Source organism: Protopterus annectens, chromosome 17.part0 (genome assembly GCF_019279795.1).
Source record: "Protopterus annectens isolate FY-2018-M chromosome 17.part0, PAN1.0, whole genome shotgun sequence".
Classification (NCBI taxonomy): Eukaryota; Metazoa; Chordata; order Ceratodontiformes; family Protopteridae; genus Protopterus; species Protopterus annectens.
In genome coordinates, this window is record NC_056751.1 from 67,890,092 (window position 1) to 67,909,426 (window position 19,335).

Consider the following 19,335-nt stretch of genomic DNA (forward strand, 5'->3'; position numbering starts at 1 on the left):
CAAGTGACTTCCTTCTACTAAGCCTAAATATTAGAAGTATATCCAACAAAGTCCATGAACTCCATGCCACCATAGACTTGTACTCCCCAGATATAGTCATCCTGACAGAAACCTGGCTAAAACCTGACATTACCAGTGAGCAAATACTCCCTACAGGTTATGGCATACTAAGACTAGACCGGCTAAACAAAAAAGGAAGTGGTGTAGCTATAATATTTAAACAGCATCTAAACATCCAGATCTTAAAATCATCAGCTCCACAAATAGGCAATGAAGAAATAATATATACCAACCTCAAAATAAACCAAAACAAAACCATCAACATAATTGGATGCTACTTCCCACCTGGCCAAAACATCCCTCCACTAGAAAACCTCCTCAGCTGGTCTACCCACCATCTCCCCCAAGAAACTATCATTTTAGGTGATTTCAATATTGACTGGCAATCCTGTTCTGGTAACAATCCAACCCATCAGGTACACCTTCATGGCTTCACCCAACTAGTCCAGTCGCCAACCAGGATAAATAAAAACTCCAGCAAGCACACTACCCTGGATTGGATACTAGTCAGTAAGAACCCCCAGTCATATATAACAGGCTGCTTATCAGATAGCCTCAGTGATCACTCCCCAACATTCCTACTCAAAAAATACCTATACCAAGCTAAACCTGTCATCTACTGTCAAATATGTAAAAAACTAAACTTTAACCCACTCACATTCATCTCATCCTTCAAAGAATGTAACTGGCATCCTCTAAAGTACCTCATTCTAGATGACGCAGTTGAATTTTTTAATACTACCTTCCTGAACTTCCTTAATTACCATGCCCCCATAAGATTTTCCAGAACCAAAGCACAACCCTCCCCATGGCTACAGAAAACCACTAAGTCAGAAATGAAAAACAGGGATAAAGCCTGGGAGCACTGGCGGAAAACCAAAACCCCCTCAACTAGACAGAAATTCCTAGAACTACGCAATAGAGTCAAAAAGCTAATAAAACAGGACAAATTCCAATACTACCAGTCTGCCCTAGACTCCTCACAACACAGCCCCAAATAATTCTGGTCCTCCATAAACTCCATCCTCCACCCAGGTAAAGTCAGTACCCTCCTCCTAACATCCCTCACTCCTCAGAAAATATTGCTACCTCATTCAACACACACTTCACCCAAACCATACTATCACTAGCTAAACAACACAACCCGCCCCTCCCCTCCAACCCACACCTTCAACTAGTAATCTCCCCACTGCCTTCTCTTTTTCTCCTGTACCTACCTCCAACATAAAAAACTCTTAACTAAACTTAAACCCACCAAATTAGCAGCAGACAACCTCCCAAGTGAATACCTACAAATCACAGCTTATGCTCTGGCCTACCCAGTATCCATCTTGATTAACCGATCTCTGTCAGAAAGTTACGTTCCCACACTGTGGAAAGTATCACATATAATTCCCCTCCACAAAGGCGGACCCTCAGCAGAACTAACCAGTTACCGCCCCATAGCTATTCTCTCTCCACTCTCCAAAATACTAGAAAGATGCATACACTCTCAGGTCTCAGACTACCTCCTTACTAACAACCTCCTTTCCAGTAATCAACATGGTTTCCGACCAAACCATAGCACCACCACTGCCTTACTCTCCTTTACTAACACTATCCTTCAGCATAAAAACAATGGCTATCTCTCCTCTGCTACTTTCCTAGACCTATCTAAAGCATTTGATATGGTCCCACACAAACAACTTATCTCTGTCCTCAATAACCTGTCCTTCTCACAATCAGCCACCAACTGGTTTCAGAGTTACCTGTCTAACCACCAACAATCCGTTGTATGGCAGAATGACATATCTCCCCAACTACCTGTCTCCATAGGGGTTCCCCAAGGATCCATCCTTGGACCCCTACTCTTCTCTGTTTACACCAATAATCTAGCCTCTGCCACCAAACATGGCACACTCATACAATACACAGATGACTCAACCATCATCTGCTCAGCCCATTCCCTACCAAAACTGCAAAAAGTCACACAGGAAGCCTTTTCCTCTGTTGAAACATGGTTATCCGATGCCCAATTAATACTCAACCCAAACAAAACTAAACTACTCATCTTCCAACCCACCAAACATACTCAAAACAACTCTCACTTTAACATCACAGCAAAAGACAACACCACTATATACCCAACTGAACACACCAAATTGCTAGGAGTGGAAATAGACAATAAACTAAAATTTGACATTCACATATCCATGACCATAAAAAAGTCCACAAAAAACTAGGAGCATTATACAGAAATAAGCAATTTCTCACCAAAGCAGCAAAGATTTCAATAGCAAATTCCCACCGTATCTCCACCCTACTTTATGCCTCTCCAATATATACCAAACTAAGGCAATGCGATCTAAACAAGCTAGAGACCTGCTACAACAAAATTGCCAAATTCGCCATAGGGGCATCCTACCGTAGTCACCACTGTCTGTCACTTGCTGAACTGGGCTGGCTTGAACTCCCTCACCTCCTTCAGTGGTATCAACTCTCACTAGCCCACAAACTAGTAAAACATCCACTAAATGTCCCATCCCTCCAGAATCTACTCCAACCCTATCGCACCACCAGACCACTAAGATCCAGCAACAAAAATCACTTGCAGATCACTAATGCCAATAACTCTGCTGGTGAAGCACTATTCTCTTGCGCCATAGCCAAATTATGGAACTCACTCCCACCCACAATTACCTCCGTACCATCATGCACCCACTTCAAAACTTTACTAAAAGCGCACCTAAAAACATGCTGGCTATGCCCTTGCAACTCCCACTCTAATATCATCCACCCCATCCAACCACTACCTTTCTTTCCACTCCACTAACTACCTTGATTATAGCAAGCTCAGATGCTCATAAGCCTAGTACTTATTATACAGCAGGAACTTCTCATTGTAACATTTGTTAATGTCTGTTATGTACTTCACAGATAAAGATTCTAGTTGTCTACTGATGTACTATGTTCTTCATCTGTAAATATGTTGTAAGTAATTGCTATGAGAAATTATTAATCGCTATGTAATCCAATGTAACTACTGTCTGTTTATTTTAACTGTGGAGCTTTTCTCCCCATGCCTCCGCTGAAAATGGACCTACGTCCAGTCGGACACTCCCAGTCAACAAATTTAAATAAAATAAATAATAAATAAATAAAATAAACTGCTACATCCTAATTAGCATTATGACCAATTGGATACCTTTTTCACAGAAGCTGGCCTTTACAAAGCTTTCCCTCCATTAATACACCATTTTGCATTTATGCTTATGTTTTTGGAGTATCATTTTGTGCCAGCGATTCAGTTACAAGTGTGTTTTTACATTTTTGCAAAGAACTAAGCATGGATAAAATCTTTTAAACCTTTTTGCATGTTTGCATGACTTTTTGGTTGATGTGATTGGCTGTTTTTACTAGGCTTATGTACATTTCTAAAGTTGCTAACTAGAAGATATGTTCAAATTATAGCCCTTGATAATTGTTAAACCAACCACTATTATGGCTTATATTCACAAGAAACCAATGAATAAATTCTGCTTCAAGACACCATGTAGAAAGGCTTGGAAGACTGATAAGATTACCAGAGATGCTCTTGATTTAGCCTAAGCTATATGGATTATATCTTGCACAGGATATAACAGCTTACCAGCTTCTAAAGCTTCAAAGCACCTTCCACATACCCAAACCATTAATCAACTCAAGCTGAGTTGACTAAAAAAACAGGTCTGGGTGCCACTTCCCCCAGAGCTTTCCCACCACAAATAATAGCATTCGTGTATGGGCTTTTACAGATCGGCAGTCGACTAATGCTGTTTCATTGCTTGGCAGGTAAGTACCCTTTATGGCAAAAACTTTTCACATTATGTTTGATGTTGTTTGAACTAACTTTTTGTGAATATAAACTACTTTTAAGCTAGGGAAAGGTATTTTCCTTGACAGTGTCATGATTTTTATGTACTTTTAAACTGGAGCACACTTTTTATTGTTGGTTAAAAAGTTGTCAAAAGTCATTTAAAATACTTTTTCAGTGGCTAAATTATGTTAGTTTTACTTTTTGGGGATGAGGAAAGTGCTTAAAGGGCTTTTCACTGTGTGGGGAAAGTTAATTTGTTGCTACTTTCCTGTTTTACTGACTATTGCCGCTAAGCTTTCCCAGGAAACAAGCTCCATTTTCAGCTTGACCATAGAACAAAACTGCCCACTGCTTGGTTGGACCTGCTTCCAGCCAGAAAAAGAAGATAACTTAGCAGCCTTTGCTTTCACAACAGACTGGTAGTTTGCCACAGCTGCAGGTGGGTGACTCAGCTGTGATCAAAGTTGGTTTCTCTGATGACTTATCTTTATGTTTGGATCTCTCTGATGTTGTCCATACAACCACCATTTACCAGGGGTTTGCATTTTCATTTGTGGCTATTTGGGGTCCTGTCAGTGGGCAAAGGAGAACTTCTCTTGTCAGTCAAGGAGAAAGGGCAGGGAATGTGCCCCTGCCTTGTCAGAATGTGGTGTCCTTCCACAAGGAAGCTGTTGCTAGCAATACTGGGTCTTTTTGCCCTAACTTCCCTGTCAAAAAGAAACAGAAAACTAAATATTGCTTCTATATTACCCGATCGAACATCTAGTTTAGCGAATACCTAAATGGCGAACTGGTAATATCAAAAAATTAAAACAGTGAATGGCCGATTTAACGTAGGGAATGAATTCCCTCAGCCGTAAAAAAAAAAAAATTAAACCAAAATGAAATGGGAGGGCTTCACCCCCCCCCACTAACTAAATATACCAACTCTGAGATCAGTCTACAGTGGGGAAAGGGGCAAAATCCACATAACGGCCAAGGGAATTAGTTCCCTGCATTAAATTGTCCGTTCGCGTTTTTTTGCTTTCGCTATTACCAGATTGACGTTTAAGTATTTGCTAACCTAAACATTCGATCGGGTAATAGGAACCCTAAATATTTAGCTTTTCCTGTGTCTGTTTCTCTGGGACAGGAGTAATTTAATGGGCTTGGCTCATGATCTTGTGCAGGCTGTTAATCCTTCTTGTAAGGTGGTTTGAGGTAAAAGAAAAGGGGATTCCTCTTTCCCTGAAGAGATTCAAGAATTGGAATCTGTAGGTGGATTGTAAACGGACAGATGCAATATTTTCTCCTCAGGTTTCTAATTCAGATTATGAGAAGAGGGTGGTATCTAAAAGTTCCTGTGAGGGGCTCTGCTTCTCTGAGACTGTTTCCAGAATGAACCATTGTTTTCAGTTGGAGAACACTGAGGTTTTTCAATCCCTTACAGAATATTGTGATGCGCTGCAACTGGAGTTTCCAGAACCCTCACCCATTCCCCCTGTGTTGCCAGTGTTGTCAGCATTGGAGGATGTTTTTTCACAGCCTGTGGTCTCCCTAACAGTTAATCTGCAACCCTAAGAAAGCAGATATGATATACAAAGTTCTTCAGGCTTTCAAGTTTTTGCACACAAATTTCAGACCTGACCCAGAAGTTAGGGTTTTAGTTAACCCAGTTGCTGCCAAACATTTTGTTAATTTTTATTATTCTCCTTCTCCAACTGACATGGATGGTAATGTTATTTATAAGTTTGGTATAATATTAGAATTCTGAATAAGGAGTGATTTGACTGCAGTTTCTTCTTGTGAGGAAATTTTTTCTTTATATCATTTCTTCTCATTGTTCCAGGTGACTGCTCATTGTTTGAAGTATCGTTATGGCTCTCTACATACTACTTCCAGGTCTGTTGCCACTGGTATTGTTTTGAGGTGGTTTGCCTGGCTGCATTCTCAAAACCTCTCAGAGAATGTCAAAAATGACATTTTAAATTACCCTTTGGATGGAGATTTAGTTTTTGGATCGTCTGATGCAGAGGTTAACAAAATGTGTAATGAGAGAGGTAAGCTGATTCAGGGAACCTCTCAGATTTTTCAGCCCACCTTTTCTAAATCCTCCAAGGGATTTTATGTTCCCTCTTCCAATTTTGGCAAGAAACAAACTAAACAGCCACAGCATAATGTTGATAAGCAATGGCAGGGTGATAACAAAAAGAAAGGTGGAACTACCCAGAAAAAAGGGCAGGCAAATAAGGCAGCATGATTATAGAAAATACCTTGTTCCCACTTCCTACCCTGGCTGTCCATTACTCCTTCTAGAAGATTGTTTTAGACAAATGTGCTCTGAATGTGACCAATCTAGGCTACATATGGCAATGTGATGACTGACTGATTACCGCTCCTACCAGGTCTCTTCTTGTGCAGACCAGAGACTATCTCCTCCATTTTTGCCTCCAGTTGTGTATCACAATAAATCTGGACAAATCTTTGTTTCTTCTGGTTCAGATGTTGGAATTCATATATGCCTATCTAGATATGACAACCATGATAGCAAAGCTGCCAGGCAACACTGTCCACCCTGCAAAACCATACACTAAAAGTTATATTCTGTCCAATGCCGCTAACAAGATTAGTTCTGCAGCATGTGGGTTCTATGGTGGCTTCTATCACTCTTGTTCCTCTGGCCAGATATTCCATGAGAGTTCTGCAGTAAACACTTGTGGTACAATGGTCCATCAGGTACCAACACGAGTTTTTGGATTCATCTGACAAACATTTGCAGGACACATATAATGTGGTGGATTCAGTCTGCCAAGGTATCTCAAGGCTCAACATTTTTATTTACCCCCAAGGGCCACTCTGACCATGAACACCCCCAGCTAGGCTGGAGTGGGGGTATTATATGGTGAAGATGGTCCAAGGAATGTGGTGTCCCTCAGAGGCCAGTCACCACATCAGTTTTGTAGAGATGAAGGCAGTTCTCCTAGCATTGCAGGCCTTTCAGGATGTCCTCCCTACAGGGACGATTTCTATCCAGACGGACAATGTGTCAGCAATCTGGTATATCAACAAACAAGGGGGGAACCACTCCTGTCATTATGTCAAGAAGCGATGGGAGTGTGGTAGTGGGCAAATATCTTCCAATAGCTTTCTGGTAGCAACACATATACCGGGGAAGTCCAATATTCTGGAAGACGGGTTTAGCAGGTCTGTCCTTCTAATTCACAAGTGTCTCTCAATCACCTGATTCTGTGATGCATGTTTAGCACCTTGGTCTTCTCTGTGCATTTCCTCCTACCGTGCACCAGCTGTTCGTGCAGGAGGATGTTTTGGATTCATTTCCTCCTACTCCCCTGATTCCAAAGTTTCTGTTGTCATCCTCATGGCCGTCTTCTGGCCTCCTCAGGTGTGGTTTCCCTTTCTCTGGCATCATTTGATTCACCACCCTAGGTACTGGATCCCTATGTAAATCTTGTCTCTCTCACCCTTCCGGCATGCCTCATCTGAACATTCAGGCCCTCGAGTTAACCATTTGGTTTCTCCAATTCTAGTGATTCCTACTCAGTCCAGGCTCTCTTCCCCAGTAATCTGCATTCTTAATTCTTCTCAGAAGCCATCTATAAGGGGAATTTACAAAAGTAAATGGAAGAAATGTTCTCTTTGTCCTCCCAAAGGAATCTGGATTCTTTTTGACTCCTCTGCTTATAGTCTTAGACTTTCCAATGTCATTTTCCAGGCTGGGGCCAGTTATTCTACCATTAAGGTGCATTTAGTGGCTATTTCTAATTTTCATGTTGGAAGAAATCATGCTACATTAGCGTCTCTTAGACCTACCAAAGCTTTCACTATCTTGTGACACTTAAAACAATCCATCATCCTAGAGAGTGTGTCCCCAAAGGAAAGTTCCTCAAAAAGAACATTAGAACTAATGGATTCTTCCTTCTCTGGCCCGTAGTCTAAAGGAGAAGGAATCTGAGTAGAAAAAGTCAGGGATTCGTTATCAGAATCCGACTCATCCTCAGAAGAATTCTGTTCTATAGGCCTTTTAAGAGGAGTGGAGGACCAAGGAGGAGGACTAGGAACCAAAACCCCTTGAGGAGGCTTTAAGGACATTAAAGCGGTAAATAGTCCCTGAATAAAGGACTGCCAGTCACTTTGTGGATCCCTAGGAGCAGAAGAAGCATGTTTAAGTTTTTCTTTCTTTTTTCAAGGGAACAGCCCCTCCAAAAAACTGAGAATGCTCAGACCCAGGACAACAGTTGAGAACCGTAGTAGAAACTTCTTCCACAACTAAAAATGGAGGAACTTCCCTAGGCCCCTTGGAAAAAAATCAACCATGGATTCCCCCCTGAATGTCAGAGATGGATGCCTACAAAGCCTCTTCAGATGTGCTGCCAGCCAGATCTCCACCAGCCTCCAACATGGTCACGACAGAGAAATCTGACAACATAGCTGGGTGAGCATCTGGGTTTGTAACGACCTCGGGAGAAACACCTGGCAGAGACTGGGCAGTGGAAGATTCCAGTTGTACCTTTTTCTCCTTCTTCTTCCCTAATGGCTGACCCTTGGGATGAGAGATTCCTTCCATTGTATCTTGAGTGAGAAGCTTAAGAAACAGGTTCTCAAGATAAAAGGAAAGGGAAAAAAGTCTACTGTGAAGGTTTTTTGGGATGAATGCCTGACAAATTGAACAAGATATATGGTCATGAGAAGCTCCAAGACAAAAAAAACACTTATCATGGCAGTCTTTATTGGGAATCTGTCTCCAACAATGGCATTTACCTTTCCTTAATAACCCCAAGGAGCACAAAACAAGACAAGAAAAAACAAAAACCCCAATGGGGCACTTATCTGCAACTGCAAAGAAGTCAGTAACTGGAGAATGAAAATCTGTTCAACTGGCAGAAGCAGATGCAGGTAAACAGACCAACAGTGAAAAGATATTTTCAGACTGGCAGCAAAGAAGTTCTGACTATGGTATGCCTAAATGTCACCTTTATGCCCTATGCTAATCAAGTAGCTTTTGGGTGACATTCAGCATACCTTTAAAGCAGCAGTCGTCTTTGGTAGACTGCCTGGATGTATGGCTTCCATGGCAGGGAATCCCTGTTCCCATATGTTAAGAAGAAATACTGCAGCAGTGAATGTAAGGACATCAAAAGTGCTTGTCGATTAAACTATTCTGTGGATTTTTCTGGTGTCTTTGCTTTTTTCTATGAATGTATAACCTTTGTTTGAAAGTCCAGAGGCCTTTCTTTGCCTCAAAACCAAAGGCTCACCCTACTAGAGCAGTAACCACTTATACAGCTTTCTTTGACAGTGTTCCTAGTGATGATACCTGTGCAGACTCAAGGTGGTCTACAGCCCATACCATCATTTCTCATTATAAGCTTGATGTATAGCCTACATCAAGAGCTGCCTTCAGTTTTCCATTCTCGGAAGATCCTTCCATAGTACCTTCCAGTGTTTATGTAGCTCGAGATTATGTCTCATTCATTTTAGGCAGATGGAAAAGACATTGGATGTAAAATGTATGTACTTATTAATAAGGCTAGATCCAGATTGTCTTTTTTTTGTCCATTTCAACATTCCCTCCCACCTTCCCTCTATCAAATTGTCACCTGTATATGTTTCCTGTTGGACTGCATGGATTTTAACCAGAGCCTTGAATTTCTTCAACTTTATGCTGGTCTGTCACTGTTTTTTAGGAGTGTCCTTTGTTGCTGGGGATATGTTGTTTATGGGGCAAAGTTGATCTGAAGGATAGTAAGATAAGGTGCATTATGGGAAGGTGAAGGAGTGTGAGCCTTTGAGCCAAGAAGTCTTGTTTTTAGGTGTCAAGCTCGGATTCATTTGGATCCAATAGACCTATTTGTTGAGATGAGTAGAAGAAGACAGCATGGATGTAGCATTATGGTAAAATTTGTGATGTTCTTGTTAATGAGTGAGGGGTTATATCAGAAAACAGTGCTGGCATAGAAAACTGTGGTCATCATTTAGCATAGAACATCAATCCTGGTCTGATGTTAAGTGTGTGCAGGTAGTGATTCCACTGTTTTGGGAGACTTTTCCCTTCTCTGAGGTGCTGTGACCATAGAGTTGGTATATATAAGTTTCAGCAGGTGATGAGCTTGCCCTCCTCATTGTGGGGTGCAGGGAGGCTTGCTCTCCTGCAAACACACTTGCAGTGTAAGTTTTCACCCTTGTGTGTTTTATAAACAGAAAGTGTGACAGAACAGTGTCCACCAGCTTTTAAAAACATTAGTTCTATGGAGGAGCACTTCATTTCTGCCTGTTCTTCATACCTCTTAGCTGTTCTTGATTTTGCAGACTGCCCCTGATTTTGTTGCATATTTTTGCCACTATCTCTCATACTTTTTATATATTTTTTTATTTTTAATTTCTGGTAAAACACTGAGAATTACAGTCAGTGAACAATGTTAGACATTAATTGTTCAGAAAATACATATTGATGCAAATCCTGTTGTTCCATTAACTTTTTGAGTGAATAAGAACAATATTTTAAAATTGTCCCTGATTTTCATCCCCTGTCCCCCATTATTCATGAAGTTGTCCAAAATTCTAAAGCAAGGAAGTGGAGAGGTATTCTGCTATTTGACAGCATCCACCAAGTCATTTTCCAGCTTTTAAAGCCGATGAAACACTTCAAGCACCTACAATTTTTTTTCTGTAACTGATAGTATGTGAAGCAGATAAAATTCCATGCTCTACACAAAATTATGATCAGGGATGCTAGAATTCACCTCTCAAGCTTCATATTCTAGGTGAATTTCTTGGCATCCATCTCTCAAATATTTAATAAAGAGGTTATGATCAGAGATCCGATCATAATTATGTATGTTTAACAACTCAATGAACTCTGCCTCTGTCTTTTTACAGTTGTCCTCCTAATACCACCAAAGTTATCTAAAGATACTTGCAAACCATTTCTCCAGAACAAATTTCATTCACTTACAGTTTCTGTTTTATTGCATGTAATTAAGCATCATTCCCTCCTCCTCATGGAATTCTACAAAAAATGTAGTGTATGTTTTCATGTACATGAGATCTCAGATGGCAGTTTTGAATCCTTAAAAAAGGTAAGTTTGAAATCGCTTTGGTTAGGCATATAGCTGAAGGAGGGAGGGAAGAGGAGGTTCAAAACTTTCTTGGTAAGCATACTTCATCCTAAAAAAAATAGGTGACAGTTTTAATTTCTGCAGTGAATAACAGATCTTTTGTTTTTCATTTCAGTTAAATAATGAGACACGGCAGTATATTTTGGATCTCTTTAATCGGTATGTTGATGACGGGCTAAAGTTTATCAAAAAGAAGTGTACACAGATAGTTCATCAAGTTGACATCAGTAAAGTTACCACTCTCTGTTGTTTACTGGAATCTTTACTTACTGGAAAGAGAGGACCTGACCTTAAAATGGTATATATTTAAACCACAATAACATTTCTGTTTGTGTAGTTAAATATTATCCAGAAAATGCATGAACATATGTCCTTTTTCTTATTTCTCAATGTCTGCTTTATTGACAGTACTGTTACAAGTTTGTGTTATGCTCTTAATTGCCCCTTATTCTCAGGGTCATTACTAATTTTGCAACAGAATTTTACTTTTTGTCTTCATAAAGTCTTGATTTTTGATGGAAGGTAATTACTGTAATTAATACATAGATATTACACTTACAGATTTCTTATTCTTTGAAAACTAAAGACGAATCTGAGTTATGCTAACTTTCTAAGCAATTATTGCCATGATTATAATGTGAACTTGGTTTATGGCCTTTTACCAACGATTATTTTTGATTTTATCCTTAATTCTTGTGGTATGAGACTGTGATCTATGCATCAGAGAATGATTGTGTGATATCTTTTAAATTCACAGCATTCAGTCCCTTAGAAAACTGTTGCAATCCAACTGTTGCTAAACTCCATGTTTGTCTACTTTTTGTATATTTGTTTTTGTTTCTATATAGTGCTTATTCTGTAAATTATTTTACTCAAAATTGACTAGAATTTATTTCTGTTATGTATTATATGCTTACATCTGTTTTTACCTTGTTTAACTGCTGCTTTTTATTTCATATTATTCCTTGTTTTACTACTGCTGTTCCTTACATAGGGGTGGATTCCTAAACAATTCATTGTTGCGGCAAAGCATTGCACAGAAATTGTGGATATTTGCAAACACAACATTTTCCCGTAGTAGCACTTGTGTGATCACCTAGTAGTACTATTCTTAAACCTTTCACCCTTTGCCATCCTAGGTCTCTCTGGCCTGTCTCCCTCAGATTCTGACAAATATGGATGGAGAATTTACTATGCTTTCTCCTGCCAGTCTGGTTGATACGGGCATCCTGAGACAGTGTAGCAACTGCTTCAGGTACACGGACAACCCTCTACTACTACCACCTAGGAACACAATTTGTGAGAGATGTAGTTACATTAGGAACCTAGAGTCTATGCTCTCTCCCTCACAAGCAAGTATATCTGGCACTGAGAAGATTGTCAGCACAAACACCACCCACACCTACACAACACACACCCACATATGCAGAGGTCCTCAACAAAAACAGACCCAAACAAAAGAGACCTCCTAGGAAAAACACACACAAACTCCACTGCCCACCACAACACACCACACACCACACATAGTCCACACACCTGTGTCGCATGGCCACTAAGGCCTAAATATAAACCCAACATATTAGTCACAGCAGACTCCATTGTGAGACACACAAATGTGCCCCTCACCAGGCTGAATAAGGAAATGTCACGGTTAGTTGTTTCTCAGGTGCCAGAATCACCATATCACCCATGCACTCAAGTCTCTCAATAACAGGTACTGTTATGACTCTGTCATAGTCCATGCTGGTGTGAATGACTTGAGATGTACCTCCCTAGACTATATGAAGAGACATGATTAAGCTCACTGAATATGTGTCCCAGGCAGGTATGTTCCCAGCCTTAAGCAGCATTCTACCATCACCTAGAATGATGCCTCAGTACAAACAAAAAATGATTGACTTTAACAATTGGTTTAGTTTCTGATGTCATTCCAAGGGATCCAGTACCTGACAGCCTGGGAAGACATGATTAATAAACCGCAATGCTTTGCCAGAGATGGCCTGCATCTGTCTCCCTTGGGTTTCAGAATTCTGACAAAGGCTATTGCCTCTCCCATAGTCCCTTTTTAGGCAATGCCATGAGATAAAAACTACCAACATGGAAATTTCATCAAAATGCAAATTAAAGGTCATTCTGCTAAACGCTAGGAGACTAAACATGAAACTGCACTCATTGCAAGCATTCTTAACCGTGGAAGATGCTGACACTTGTGCATTCACAGAAACCTGATTCAAAGGTGAATAGAGCACACCAGCAATACCAGGTTACTCATCCTGTCATACATTCAGACCACAAACCATGGGCAGCAAAGCAAAAGGAGGTGGAGTTGCAATATATATAAAAGACATACACAGCTCCAGACTGGTCAACCGGTATGATGCACAGGAGACACTCCAGGTACAGTTAACCGTTGACAAGACCCCTATTCAAATCATAGCTAGCTACGGGACCCCAACTTTGACTCAAGATGCTCACTCCACCTATCTGGACCACTTTGAATCTATCAAAATTCAACACTTTACCTTGATCCTAGGTGACTTTAACTATCCATCCATAGACTGAAAGAACTACTCATGCCAAAATGCAAATGCCCAGAGATTCCTTGATTTTACCAATGCAAATGCCTTGGAACAGCTGGTCGACATGCCACCAAGAAGTGGAAATATCTTGGCCTTGGTATTAACCAACATGAGTAACCACTGCAGCATCCCTACAGTGTCATCCTCCCTGGTAAGATCCGACCACAAAGCGGTCACTTTCAAAGTCAGCATCTCCCCTGACCCCTCCCCCCAGCTAGGGTCAAACAAAAATACCTCTCCAAAGCTGATAACAACCTCCTGATGGAAGGTATAAACAGCTTCACAGCCCCCTCCCCCTACATAGGAACTGGCATATATGTCCAAAACTACACCAAAGTACTATAGGAGCATTTATATAGCTGCATAGAATCAGGAATACCTGACAGGACAAAGTTTTCCTCCTCAAGGAAGAGTAAACCTGTCTGGTGGACATCTGCAATAAATAAACTGTATAATGAAAGGAAAAAACATTTCTGTCCAGGACAAAGAAGGAGCAAGTGCCTAACTGGAAGCAATAGGTCCTTAGCCTGAACAAGCAAATAAGAGCACTAGTGAAATCCTCCAAAGCAAACATCAAGTCCATACTGGCAGCATCTACTAAACACAGTCATAAGGCCTTCTTCACATATGTCCACAATCTCAAAGGAAGCAGTCAGATCTGCTCAGACCTGGTGGTCAAGGACACCACATACACAAAAGCCGTAGATGTAGACAACCTGCTGGCAGACAGGTCCAGTGAAAACTTCACCCCTCTGCCCCCCCCCCCATCAGTAAATCAGGACATCCCCAGCACCTTCTCCCCTTATCTCTAGGAATGTAGTTATCACTGTCCTCTCAAAGGCAATAAATACAGCCTCCATGAGACCCAATAAAATACAGCCTCTATGAGACCCGGTAACATCCGAGGCTGCATCCTACATGACCTCAGGCAGGAATTTGCAGCACCATTAGGCACCCTATTCAACTAAAGCCTGAGTACCAGCTTCATCCCAGCCAAGTGGAGGATAGCCACTGTCATCCCTTTGCACAAAGTTGGAGCGTCCACTGTTCCAGGAAATTATAGACCCATCAGCCTGATCTGCAAGGCCGTGGAGCAGATTATCATAAACCTCATTAAAAAGGACATCGGCAACCTGCAAAGACTTGATCCTACACAGTTTGGTTTCGTCAAATGGAGGTCATACCTGTTAAATTTGGTTGACTTCTTTGAGACAATCACCAAAGCCATGGACGAGGGGAAGACGGTGCACACCACCTACCTTGACCTGGCCAAAGCTTTTTATACTATTCCCCACTCAGGTATAATAGATAAACTCTCTCAACTAGACAACAATCCATATGCTACTAGATGGGTAGCAAACTGGCTTACTGATGGAACCCACCTAGTCAAAATAGGGGAAGCCATCTCAAGCAGTAGACCTGTTAACAAGCAGTGTACCACAGGGATTGGTCTTGGGGCCTCTGTTGTTTGAGATATACTTTTCTGAGGTGCAGGCCAAAGCAGTGGGCTGTGGCTGACCAAATTTGCAGATGATTGCAAGCTGGGCACTGACATCAATTCCCCTAATGATATGGACATCCTCCAAGAGGGTCTCACCCAAACAAATGACTGGTGCCAGAAACATGGCCTCAAACTGAATGCCAAAAACTGCATCATCATCCCCACAAATTCTCACATTTATAACAAGGTCCTGAGCACACAGTCAGTTGTGAAGGACATGGGCACCCAAGTTGATAGCAAACTGACTTTTGACCACCATATTGCCTCCATTGTGTGGAAAGCTTTCTACATGGACCACCTCATTAGTAAGGGTATCTCATTCAGGGACAAAGTGGTCAGAACATACCTGTATTCTTCCCTTGTAAGACCCTGTGACACCCCTGCACTGGCCCAGTAATCAAGGAGCCTTAATCCTCACCACTAGCACCGGTGAGGGGCATGCACATTGGGGAGGATGACAAGTACACTCACAGTAACGTAGAATTTCCCTCAAGAGCTCACAGGGATCACAGTCAGTCTGGGGCTGGTTACTCCCTCTTTCTCCAGATCCCCAATAAGACTCCCCACTGGCACAGCTATAGGATTAAGATCTCAGCCGAGTGGTCAAGCCAAAACCTCCAGCACCCTCTCTGTCCAACCAGTGCTTCATATCCCTGTCCAAGTAGCTGACACACACACTTTGAGATTTGATTTAAATACAAACACACACACTCCTGGGAAAGGCTGGCACATGTTTACTAGCTATGCCCCCTTCTACCCAGACTATAAGGTAGTTATCACTGCCACCAACCAGCTCTTTATCAGCTACTATAAGGCCCTTCCCAAAGGGTGACCAATCCTACTGTGTGACGTTATCCAAATGGTAAGTGTGACCAAGACTAAGGCTGTTGGAGGGGCATATACAGTGTCACCAAATACATATGCAAGTACTCTATGAGCTTAAATATCTCTAAACAAACCAGCCACAATTAAAAGGTTTAAATATATTTAACACTAAATAATCAAAGAAGAAGACAATACTCAATAACTCAGCACATTGACTACAGAGTTCAGAATCACAGGAAATATTTTAAAACAACATTGCAGGACAGTCTCAAATAAATACAGAAGACATCTAAACTAATCTTTACTATATTCCTGTCTCTAAAAGAAACTATGCTGTAAATAACTTACTTACAGAGTAAGACAAATGCATATGAGAAGTGCTGAATGGATGTTTTCAGGTCCAAAGATGAAACACAAAATGCACAGTCTCTGAGAGAGTTCCCTAATTAATATCAAAACACTACTGCTGGGTCAGCTGAATGACATCACTATTTGTCACCTGCCTTCAGTTCCTAGGCTAACAGAAAACAACAGAATTTTTAGCATCTATGTGTGAGAAGTAAATATCTCTCAGACGTTTGCCTAGAACTGGAAGTCATAAAACAGTTAAACACTTTTACATTTTAAACCTAGTAATTATTTCTGTTATAAGACAATAGAAAGAAACTCCTAGCTCTAGACATCCGGTCTTCTAGGTGCCTTGAAACTAACTTTTATAACACATTGTAAAACACTTTTAACTTATTTTCTTGAAGTTTTGCAAGTTAACTCTGTATGTTCCAACTTCTACTATTAATGTAGTTTATACACGTTTCTGCTCTTTTCCAGCAGGGTACACTGTGGTGACATTCTTGAAGCTCAGCACATAACATACAGTTCAACACACACTTCTGCACCAGTAGTTTAATATTTACATAACATATAGTTCTCTTACATTTGCAAGACAAGCATATGGATCATATTACTATTCACAAATGACATATGATTGCATACAAAATTTCAGATAAATGGGCTGGCAATGTTTAGCATTTCTATATAAATCATATTAATATTTTCAAGTGACATATAATTATTTACAAAATTCCAGCTAGCTGGGCTGGCAGCATTTTGGTTGTCACACTTCACCTCCCCCACCAAGAGCTCAAGCTAGTTTTTCAAGTGACCCTTGAGAAACATTGCAGAGAGGGTTGATCCTATCTGGGAATACCTTACCCCATTCCCTGTCTTGAGATTCCAGCTGCCTTGGCATTGCTGACCCCAGTACTGTGTTGCACTGTCCCATCATATGCCTGCAACCCTAGGCTCCACCATAGTAATTTAGGGTTTGGCTGGCTGGCTCAATGTAGCCATAGATCCCCTTCAGACTCCTCCTGCCTCCTATTACCTACACTTAGCACAAGGGTCTCCCCATCATGGTAAGTTTTCTTCATGTTAATATGGTGCAGTTTGTGCCCCTGCCTCCTTCTTCGCAGTTCTGCCATGTAGTTAACATCACTGATGTTCCATACCACCTTATAGGGTCCCTCCCAAGCTGCCTGCAGCTTGTTGTGTCTGACAGGAATGAGAACCATTATCTACTGCCCTACAGCATACTCTCTAGCTCGAGCATTCCTGTCATACCAGACCTTTTTCTGCTGTTGGGCTTCTGCCAGGTTCTCCTCGGCAAAGCCCATGAGTTTCCTGTGCCTTGTACTGAGGTTTATGGCATATGCCACAACAGACTCCTTGTGGGATTCACACTCACCCTCCCACTCATCTCGAATCAGATCTAGAGGTAACCTCACCCTATGCCCATACAACAACTCGAAGGGTGAAAAACCTGTGGATTCCTGGGGCATCTCTCTCTAAGCAAACAACAGATGGGGCAGATATTTGTCCCAGTCCCTCTTAAACTGGTCTGCAGTGCAAATGCCCGTAGCATGGACTTGAGTGTAGGGTTTAATCTCTCAACAAGGCCATTAGTCTGGGGATGGTAGGGGGTGGTCTTTAGGTGCTTCACTCCAGTGTGCTTCCACAGACAATTCAGCAGGTCTGTCAATGAAATTGACATCTCTGGCATTCAGTATTTCTCTTGGGAAACCTACCCTGCTGAAAATCTCTAACAAAGCATTTGCCACCTTCTATGCCTCGATGGAGGACAGAACCACCACCTCAGGGTATCTAGTAGCATAATTTACTGCCACCAAGATATACTTCTTCCCTTTGGAACTTGGGGTACTCAGATGCCCCCCAATATCCATAGCTACCCTCTCCAATCACTGTTCAATCACAGGCAAAGGCATCATAAGAGCTGTGGCCTTGTCTCCTGCCTTGCCTAACTTTTGGTACTGCTCACAGGTCTTGCAGTATCCTGTTACATCCCTTGCAATACCAGGCCAATAACAGATCTGCATAATATGATTCTTGGTACACTTTATGCTCATATGACTTGCAAAAGGAATGTCATGGGCTATGCCTTGAAGTGCCAGACAGTAGGCTTTGGGCATTGCCAACTGCTGTATTACCTCAACCTCTCACCCTCCATTAGGGGTCCACTCTCTATACAGTAACCCTTTGTTCCAGTATACAGATTCTCCTTTTCCTTGAGCATCAGGTGCCTCCTTAGCAACCTCCCTCAAGCCTCGTAAGGTAGAGTACGAAAGCTGAGCCTGCCTCATCTCTCTACCTTTGTGACCCTTCCCAGCTCTCTTTCCACAGGAAGCCTGGTATCTTCTGACAGTGGTGCCTCACTGTCAGGCTGAGCACTGCCACTCACCTCTGTCCTTGCAGTCATTCTGTTCATAGGAACATCAGTATCTACAAGCAACTGTGGCTCACTATCAGCCTCACTGCTACAGTCTAGTTCTCTCCCTGAAATAGCCACATCACCAGCCCAAGCTTCAGGTGTGGGGTCTATCTGGGTTTCCCCCAGGCTACCAGATCCACATGCCTGTCTCCAAGGCTGACTGCATGTAACTGCATACACACAAGGTACTGCATTATCAAAATCATTCCTTATCAACACATCTGCAGGGATATCTTCAAACACACCTACCTGCTTGCTTCCTTTTCCATCCTCCCAGTCAAGGTCAACCCTGACCAAAGGTATTTAAAATGGGGTCCCTCCTAAAGCTCTGACTTGAGTGGACTGCCCAAGCAAGTACTGCTCCTCTTTAACCAATGCACGCTTCACAATGGTTATGTCAGAGGCTGTGTTTCTCTTAGCATTGGCCTGCCTTCTGTCTACTAGGATAGGACACAAACTCTGGTGATAGTTTAGTACCCCTGTTGTCTCCATACAACTAAGCACTGGTATGGTATTATTCCCACTTGCTGGCTTCCTCACTTTTTTTCCCAGCATGCTTCAATGGATAAAAAAAAAAATTGCCTGAATCTCCTTGTATTCTGACTTTGCTTCTCAAACATTTTGGAAATATAGGG

The 19,335-nt window shown here is 41.6% G+C and overlaps 1 protein-coding gene across 1 annotated transcript in view; it reads left to right on the plus strand.

The window, feature by feature from the left end:
- Positions 1 to 19,335, plus strand: part of DNAH6 (dynein axonemal heavy chain 6) — a 5,071,261-nt gene that overhangs the window by 2,822,969 nt on the left and 2,228,957 nt on the right. The window contains exon 37 of the mRNA XM_044059309.1: positions 11,126 to 11,308. Coding sequence (XP_043915244.1) covers positions 11,126 to 11,308 — 183 coding nt within the window. The remainder of the gene's footprint in view (positions 1 to 11,125; positions 11,309 to 19,335) is intronic.